At 45.1% G+C, this 9,505-nt stretch overlaps 1 protein-coding gene across 1 annotated transcript; it reads left to right on the forward strand.

Annotated features, from left to right (window-relative positions):
- Positions 1 to 3,553: 3,553 nt before the first annotated feature.
- GSTM3 (glutathione S-transferase mu 3) lies at positions 3,554 to 7,105 on the forward strand. Its single transcript, XM_003784056.3, has 8 exons — positions 3,554 to 3,761; positions 4,118 to 4,193; positions 4,536 to 4,600; positions 5,719 to 5,800; positions 5,901 to 6,001; positions 6,349 to 6,444; positions 6,533 to 6,643; positions 6,915 to 7,105. Exons 1-8 carry the CDS (start codon positions 3,714 to 3,716, stop codon positions 7,011 to 7,013), a joined length of 678 nt encoding a protein of 225 aa, XP_003784104.1. The 5' UTR covers positions 3,554 to 3,713; the 3' UTR covers positions 7,014 to 7,105.
- The last annotated feature ends 2,400 nt before the right edge of the window (positions 7,106 to 9,505 follow it).

Below are 9,505 nucleotides of genomic sequence, written 5' to 3' on the forward strand. Positions count from 1 at the left end.
TCCTCACTCTGCAACCCTGAGAGCGGAACTTGCCGGGGCAGTTCTCCCACAATGGCTCTGAGTGGCTCATAGCCAAAAACTATTAGCTCCATCTGGCTCAGTGGAGCAGTCCGGGGCGTAGACAACGCTTAAAGTCCTCCGCACTCTTGCCCAAGTTCTCCCAAGTTAATTCAACTGAGTGCAAAACTAAGTGTTCAACTAAGTCCAAAAAAACCAAAACAGTTCACAGATAAGGCCTTTCCAGTTTGCAATCTCACGGCTGCTGTACTTACAGCTGCCAGCAGGATTAGATCAAAGGAACACACGCAACCACTTGCCAGTTCTCCACTGCTTTTGTCCTCCTCATGGGGTCCAGAAGTCTCTCACTGACTCCCTGTGTCCCCAGAGGCATGTTTCTGGGCAGATCCCACCAGCCAGAGATCCTGGAGTCTTCTCTCTCCAGTAAGGTGACCAGATTTTAACATTGGTAAAGCAGGACACTATTGACAGGGGGGAGGGAAGGGGGGGTTCTTAATTAAAAATTTGGTCTATATGGAGCAACAAAAATTTTCATAGAATGCAAAAATAGTATTGTAATATATGATTTTTTAATTTCAACGTAAGTACAATTTACAAATATAATACATTAAAAAAAATTATGTATAGGGCGCAGCCTGTGGCTCAAAGGAGTAGGGCTCCGGTCCACCTGGGTGACCTTGCCCAGGAGGGGAGTAGGGAGTTTACATTAGCCTTTTCATTTCCAAATGAAGTTACATTAACCTCTTCATTCCCAAATGGAGTTACATTAACCTTTTCAGCAGCCGAAAACCTATATTCCCTTCCTGTTGTCCCACCGGTCCCTAGCTTGTGCATTCTTTCCAAAAATTGGGACTTTTTTAAAACACAGCGGGACGTGGGACAAATTGTTAAAAATAGGGACACGCGCCCCCCCCCTTCCGGCCAAAAGCGGAATGTCTGGTGACCTTACTCTTACTCTCCAGTCTCACCATGCCCAGTGGCAAGGAAGCTGTTACTTGGCTGCCATCTTACTCCTCCCCCTCTATCCATGAGATCTTGAGCCTGGAAGAGCAATTCACTTAAACCTCTCCAGGCCTGTTTCTTCTTTGATAAAATGGCCATAATGTCTACTTCATAAAATTGTCAGGAAGCTTAAATCGGAACAAATTAGTGAACATATGTGAAATGCCTAGATATTTCCTGGAGTATCATAGGTGTTCAATAAATGCTAGTCTTTATTCGCTAGCTTAATTTGAAACTGGCCTTTTGTTGCCTTGGAAGGAGACACCCAGGCATTTTAAACTTGTCACTATGTATTTGCACTTTTTTCCTTTCTTCTATTAATTGAAATGTCCTTTTAAAAGTCTCAATCTTGTTTCAGCTTTGCCAATAGGTAAATGTGATTTCCCATGCCCCAGCTAGGGGACCTAAGGGCTGAGTACCGCTGGTGGCTGTGCTGTGGAGTTCAAGCCAGAAACCCTTGTACAGATTGTCCCTTTCCCACTCCTCCACATTTTAATGACAAATCCTCTCTCTCTCCTGTTGCAAATTTGTACCCTTTCCCCCCTTTTTTGTGTGTACACTTTTTATTTCATTTTCATGTGCTCTGCTTAAACTCAGAAACTTACTTCTTCCTAGGACTATTAGGGCCTCCTAGAGATCTCTTGCTCTGTCAAGGTCACCAGGACCCTCACATTGCTAAATTTAACCATTATTTCACAGTCTTCATCTTACTTTGACCTATCAGCCACATTTGACATAGATGCTCACTCCCTCCTTCAAGTGTCTTCACTTGGTGTCCAGGACACTTGGTTTTCCTCCCACTTCAGTGCTAGGGCTCCCTCAACTCCTATTCCAAGATTCTCTCTTTCTCTTCTTGGTTTTATTTCTCTCCATAGGCTGTGTATCTCCATCTGACTAACTAGACATTATATATTCATTTCTTTCTGCCTCTTCCCATTGGAATGTAGCTTTCCTGAAAGCAAGAATTTTTATCTTTTGAGTTCAATTCTGTATTCCCAGCACCTAAAACAGTGCCTTACCAGAATAGGCATGTCAATAAACATTGTTTGATAGATGAATGTGTGAATGGATGGATAGATGGATGGGTGGATGAATAAATGAATAAGTGAATCAAAGAAAAATGGCAACACCTTGCTCCTTAGGTCTACTCTACACAAAAAAGATAGATTAATTTCCCTGAAGCATAATCTGGCAATATCACTCACTTCAGCAAAGTATATAAATCTGCACTGGTGAATACAGTAGTCGCAACCCACATGTGGCTACTGAGTACATGAAATGTGGCTAGTCTCAACTGAGATGTGTCTAAGTGTTAAAATATACAGTGTTTTGAAGACAGTAGGAAGACTGTAAAATATCTGAATTAATTTCATTTTAACTACATGTGAGGCTGACACAGTGGCTCCTGCCTGTAATCCTAGCACTCTGGGAGGCCAAAGTGGGTGGATCGCTTGAGCTCACGAGTTCCAGACCAGCCTGAGCAAGAGTGAGACCCCTGTCTCTACTAAAAATGGAAAAACTGAGGCAAGAGGATAGCTTGAGCCCAAGAGTTTGAAGTTGCTGTGAGCTATGATGCCATGACACTCTATCCAGGGGGACAGAGTGAGACTCCATCTCCAAAAAAAAAAAAAAAGAAAGAAAGAAAGAAAGCAAATTACAACTTGAAATTACAGTATTTTTGATATATTAGGCTAAATAAAGTACATTACTAAAATTGATTCTCCTGTTTCTTTTTACTAGCAACACAAAACTTTAAATCACACATATGGCTTGCATTACATTTCTACTGGACAGCAGTGCTCTGGAGACTCCCCACTGACCAAGGGAAAACATCCAAACTCCTCTTGCTGACAGTCAATGCCCTCCGCAACTTGACTCCAATGTGCTTTTCCAACTTCATAAATCAGCCCAACTCAACAATACTTCCTTCTACACACACTGGTATTTCCCACATTCGGGTGTTTGTGCTGCGGTCCTCCTACCTGGAATGCCCTTTCCTGCATTCTAACGTCCAAAACTTATCCTTCCTCAAGGGCCCTGATGAAATGCCCACCTTCTCCTGGAAGGACTCTCAGAACCACCCTCTAGCCGGGCCAGAGAGTTCCCCCCTCCAAAGTAGGTAACATCTCCTACCTTGAATCCTTCCTACCTTACAGTTTTATGGGTTTAAGTGATTTATGGCTTTATCACCATCCCTTGTTCCCCAAACCCTATTACTCCCTAACGCTGGCGTCAAAGATAGTGATTCTCTTAAGCAGGAATTTGAGGTTGCAAGGAGATATGAGGGTGCTTCTGAACTCCAGCCCGGGCAAAAGAGCGAGACTCTGCTTCTCCAACACTCTCCTCCCTCGCAGTGGGGTCAGAGTCGGGTTCGACTCCCAGGCAAGGCCCCAGCCTTCCTCTTTCCCATTATCCCCTTTTATCCCAGGTTCCCCACTAAGGGGGAAGTGAGAAGGCTCAACTTCCCATCCCCTGACTAACTTACAACCCTCCTCCGCGAACCCCGACTCCGGGTCTCTGGGTCTTGAGAGACCGCGCCTGCGCAAAGCCCTGTGGACGCGCGGAGGGAGGGGACGAGACGGAGGGGGCGCGGTCAGGGCGCTCGCATTGGCCCCACCCACTCACATCGGATATAAAAGCTCTCCCGCTCGCCGTTCGCCTCCAGTCTTCGAAGGCTCTCAAGCGTTATCGCTATGTCTTCTAAGTCGTCTGTGGTTCTGGGTTACTGGGATATTCGTGGGGTGAGTGCTGTCTTGATCGCCGAGCGGCTCCGTCAGAAAAACGGATGTAGAGGCGACCGTGGTTCTGAGACAGCGGTCTCCGTGAGAAGCTGCTCTACGCGGGAACCCCTTCCCCGTGGCCAGCTCCAAAGGAGCTGCCTAGCCATGGAGGCCCACCCCTGCCCCGCCTCTGGGATTGCTGGGATCCGCCGGGAGGGGCCGAGGACAGCATGCCGCCGGGGCCGGGCTTGGAAGCCTCTTAACGACCGCCCCGGCAGGATGCAGGGCCTCGGCAGCCCGGGCCGGGGGACGTTGGCGGGCGGGGGTTGAGGGGCTGGTAGGAGCCGCGCAGGCGCTGACCGGACTGTCTCCCCCAGTTGGCGCACGCCATCCGCCTGCTCCTGGAGTTCACTGATACAGCTTATGAGGAGAAACGGTATACGTGCGGGGAAGGTAATGCCAAGCTAAGCCAAGCTGGCCCTCCAGCCATCTCTGTCTTCTTGTGCTCAGAGGATGGCATCACGCCAGAGTTGGGTGGAAAGTCTGCCCCAATCACATGACAGCGTCTGCTGTGCCCGTGGGGAGAGAGTGGAGGGATCCTTTACTTGGAGCTGGGGATTTGTCTTCTACCATAGCCCATAGTACTTAACCAAATAGGGCACCAAGACTAAATGGTTAAGATGTAGGGGGCTGGGAATTTGAGATGTTGGGAATAGGTAATTTCTTTAGGTCTTTTCACTCTTATTAGGTGAGATATTAAGGAGATTGGGTCCCACTTTATTCTGTCTCTTACAGCTCCTGACTATGATCGAAGCCAATGGCTGGATGTGAAATTCAAGCTAGGCCTGGACTTTCCTAATGTAGGTAGCTTTAGAAGAAGAGGGGGCAAAATGGAAGGGCTTCAAGTATATTTGTCCTTGATTGTTCTTTCCCTGGTCTGAGAGGACCTAGAATAGGGGTTCTGAACCTGGGTAGAATAGAAAGAATTCTGGAGTCCTTGAACTCTTTGGGGAAAAGAATTCTATTTTCATTTTCACTAACCACTAACAAAAAGTTAACATTTTCTTTTATTGTGGAGATAAGCAGTAAACAACATTGATTATTAGTCATGTCTGTGGCTTTGTCACTAGTAGAAATCAGGTGTTTTTATGTTCTATTACACGTGTTGCAGATATCCTAGGTGTTAAATATATTTGTCACTACTTTGAAATTATAGTAGGTATTGTATCTGCTTGCTGTTTAAAGCATTACAAAGCACCTAGTATACTATTACAATTTTTAAAAAATATTTTAAAGGGCAGCACCTGTGGCTCAAAGGAGTAGGACGCCGGCCCCACATACCAGAGGTGGCAGGTTCAAACCCGGCCCTGGCCAAAAACTACAAAAAAAAAAAAAATTGTTTAAATACATCTATTTTACTTTCTTTTTTCTTTTTCTTTATCTTTTTTTTTTTAGACAAAGTCTCACTCTGTTGCCCTGAGTAGACTTCTCAGAGTACAGTGGCATCAGCCTAGCTCACTGTAACTTCAAACTCATGGGCTCATGTGATCCTCCTTCCTCAGCCTCTGGAATAGCTGGGCTACAGGCAAGCACCACAGGCCTGGCTAATTTTCCTATTTTTAGTAGACACAGGGTTTCGCTCTTGCTCAGGCTGTCTCTAACTTCTGAGCTCAAGCAGTCCTCCTGCCTCAGCCTCTCAGAGTGCTAGGATTACAGGTGTGTGAGCCATCTTAATCTTAGAATTATCTTAATCTGATAAAGGGCTCATGGCACGCACATACACACACAAAAAAGTTTAAGAACCCCAGTCTAGAATCACATGGGGACCCAACTGCTACCTTATACTCATTTTTTTCTTTTTCCTGACATAGCATTCTCTCCCTCCTTTTCACTGCCCTACAAGTCTTCTCTTTCCCAGGAGATAGTGGTAGGGAAGAGAGGGGTAGGTTGTTGATTTGACTTGTTCTTTTCCTTTCAGCTGCCCTACCTCATGGATGGGAAGAACAAGATCACGCAGAGCAATGCCATCTTGCGTTACATTGCTCGCAAGCATAACATGTGTGAGTGGGGTAGGGCTGCTGAGGTGGTTGAAGCAGGTTGTTTACGGGGGGCGGGGGGGGCGGTGATTCCAAGGATGGTTTGTTGTCATTTGACTTATAGGTGGTGACACTGAAGAAGAAAAGATTCGAGTGGACATTGTGGAAAATCAAGTTATGGATTTCCGCATGCAACTGATACGACTCTGTTATAGCTCCGACCATGTGAGTTTCCTTAGCACACATCAGCTGAATGGAGTATCAGAGAAAGGACAGTGTGAGGAACCGTAGGGTTATCTCTGCTCCATTCGACTACTGCTACCTTCCACCAACCCAGTCTGTCAAAATAAGAAACAGAACTCTTGTGTTTTGGATTGTTTTGTCATGTAACTCTGGTGTTGGCACCCCTTCCTTTCCAAATCCCATCTTCCCATTCTGCCACCTTCAAGTGAAGGCAAGGAAAAGGCACCTGGAAAGGGGACTACTAAGTGTCCGTCATTGGCCTGTTCCCTGAACATCTATGAAGATGATGACAGCTGTTTGTGTTCTCTTTCTTCCTCTCTCTCTCTCAGGAAAAACTAAAGCCTGAGTACTTGGAACAGCTACCTGGACAACTGAAACTATTTTCCTTGTTCCTAGGGAAATTCTCATGGTTTGCAGGGGACAAGGTAGGAACAAGAGAAAAGAAGAGGACACCTGTCTATCCCTGCAGGTGTTAATGAACTCCAGCCTGACCATCTCTTGTCCTCCTTCTAGCTCACCTTTGTGGATTTTCTCACCTACGATGTCTTAGATCAGAACCGTATGTTTGAACCCAAGTGCTTGGAAGAATTCCCAAATTTGAAGGCTTTCATGTGCCGTTTTGAGGTGATAGTTCTTGCATCTTTCTCTTACAGAAATACAAGTCCCCTGAGGGACCCCCCCTGTGGTAGATTCTTGTCTGACACCTGTTTTTGTCTAAAGTTATCAATAGTTGGACACCTTTAAGCCTTTGGAAAGACCTGGTGTCTATATCCCAAAGGCACTGTCTACAAAAAACGGGAGTGATAGAGAGAGGTGGGCAGCATGTGAATGTGCTGTTTGGGTATGGGTCTGTTGGTCTGGGTTAGGGTCTTTAAGAGGTTTGCTTTTCCTTCAGGCTTTGGAGAAAATCGCTGCCTACATGCAATCAGACCGCTTCTTCAAGATGCCCATCAACAACAAGATGGCCCAGTGGGGCAACAGGTGCATATGTTGAGCAAGGGGCAGACTTACAGTGCCTGTTTGGTTCCATCCCGGGGACCTGCTTTCTATCTTCTTTACTTTCTTCAATAAATAGTACTTAGGCTATTGGTGTCCAGCTGGATTTCTCTTAGGTGTAAGGACAAAAGGAGAATAAGAATATGTGGAGAATTATCAACATGTAAGTTGAATCACTGCAACATTGACATCCTCCTACTCCCCAACTGTGTACACGGGGTAGGGGTTCATGCCCAAGTCTTGAGAGCAGGTACTAGAAATAAAGATTGCACAGTTGAAGAGAGCAGGTGTTTCAAATGTGACTGGACCCCTATAAAGACCTGGTGAAGATACCAAGTAAAACTGTGTACTACCAACCCATGTATATATGGGAATTATGTTTGATAAGGCAATATTTCAAACTGCTGAGCTAGCCAGCAGAGTTGGAACAATTGTTTACTAATTAAAAATAATAGAGCTGTACTTTACACCATCATTCACTAAAGTTAATCTGGAATTTAAGGTCCAATATTAAACACTAAGCTATTGAAGTATTGATGAAAATGTAAAAATATTTGTGATAAGGTAAAAATTAATAAATTACAAGTGAAACAAAAAAGGCCAAAGTAAATATTATATGAAGTATTATAAATCATTAAGAGCTGAGGGTGTTTTTTTTTTTGGTTTGAACCCACCACACACAGCATATGGGGCTGGCACCCTACTCCTTGAGCCACAGGCACCGCCCAAGACAGCTGAGTTTTTAAAAATGGACAGAATCTTATGAAAAACTTACAAAACAGAAATATTCATGGCCAAAAAATGTTTAGTATAATCCAAGTACTACAAAGTGCAACAGTGAGAGACCCTATTTCCACCCATCCAATGAAAAGATATTTTCAAAGTTTTGGCAAGCCTTGGGAAAATGATATGTATTTCCTGCTGGTGAACTTGTAAAATAGTATAGCTACTTTGGAGAATAAAAATTTATCAATATCTTTAACATTCAGATCATATCCTATGACCCAACAATTCCATCCTATAAAAACTCAGTCCAATCCCTAAAGAGGCACATACTAAGATGTTCACTGTGGCAGCACCAGGGGTGGGGGGAGTTTGTGTGTTTTTGTTTTTGAGACAGTCTTCTTCTTTCACCCTGCTTCGGTGCCGTGGTGTCACGCCCTCATACTAATCTCAAACTCTTGGGCTCAGGTGATCCTCTTGCCTCAGGCTCCCCTAACAGCTGGGACTGCAGGCACCTGCCACAATGCCTGGGTAGTTTTTCTATTTTTAGTAGAAACAGGGTCTCACTCTTGCTCAGGCTGGTGGTTCTAACTCCTGAGCTCAAGCAATCTGCCTTTCTTGGCCTCCCAGAGTTCTAGGATTACAGGCATGAGCCACTGCGCCTGGCTATGGCATCATTTGTAACGAGAAATAAGTAGAAACCAGGTAAATGCCCATCAGTACTATGGAATACATGTGGCAGTTGAAGAATGAGACTGAACTGCATGAACTAACAAAGATTCCCAAGACATTTTGAATTTTAAAATTTGCAGATTAGCATGTACAGTATTATAACTTTATGATTTAAAAAGGAAAACCACGAGGCATTTTCTTCAGATGACATTCATGTATGTGAAGGCATAGGAAAGAGACACACAAACAAATAACAGGCTCTTTGGGCAAATGGGAGAAAATCTCAGGCTCTAGGGTGGCAGAGAAAGGGTACTTCTGAGATAAAGCTGAGGTTCTATTTTTAACTAGGAGAATGTATTGATGCTTTGCTTGTATAATAGAAACTACTTTTAAGAAAACAAAGCAGGCTCGGCGCCTATAGCTCAACCGGCTAAGGCACCAGCCACGTACACCTAAGGTGGCGGGGTTGAATCCCCAGCCCGGACCCGCCAAACAACAATGACCGCTGCAACCAAAAAAAATAGCCGGGCGTTGTGGCGGGCGCCTGTGGTCCCAGCTACTTGGGAGGCTGAGGCAGGAGACTCGCTTGAGCCCAGGAGTTGGAGGTTGCTGTGAGCTGTAATGCCACGGCACTCTGCCCAGGGGGACAGCTTGAGGCTCTGTCTAAAAAAAAAAAAAAAAAGAAAAGAAAACAAAGCAAATTTAAGGGAAGCTAACTCCTGTAAAGCAGTACTCTCCGTTCATAGTGCAAAGTCTTTAGTCTCTAGCCCAACAGTTCTCAACCTGTGGGTCACGACCCCTTTGTAACAATGAAAATACATCGCGGCATTAGGAAGGTTGAGTACCACTGCTCTAGCCTAAGAGAGACCTGCAGGCCAGATTGCTGTTCCCTATGACCCAGAAGCCCCTGATCTTTCTAGTGAGGGACAGAGGGCCTGAATGGCAGGGAGACCCAGTGTCATTAGGAGGGTTGGTACAGACAGAAGATGCCAAGCAGACGATTCCACTGTGGTCTTTTGCCACCCCTGCAAACAGTAGTTAGTTGTTCAGACCAATATCTTGGGTACAGGCAGCCTTTGGCCAGAAAATGTGTAA

Source organism: Otolemur garnettii, unplaced genomic scaffold (assembly GCF_000181295.1).
Source record: "Otolemur garnettii isolate 467f Iridium unplaced genomic scaffold, OtoGar3 scaffold00010, whole genome shotgun sequence".
Lineage (NCBI taxonomy): Eukaryota > Metazoa > Chordata > Mammalia > Primates > Galagidae > Otolemur > Otolemur garnettii.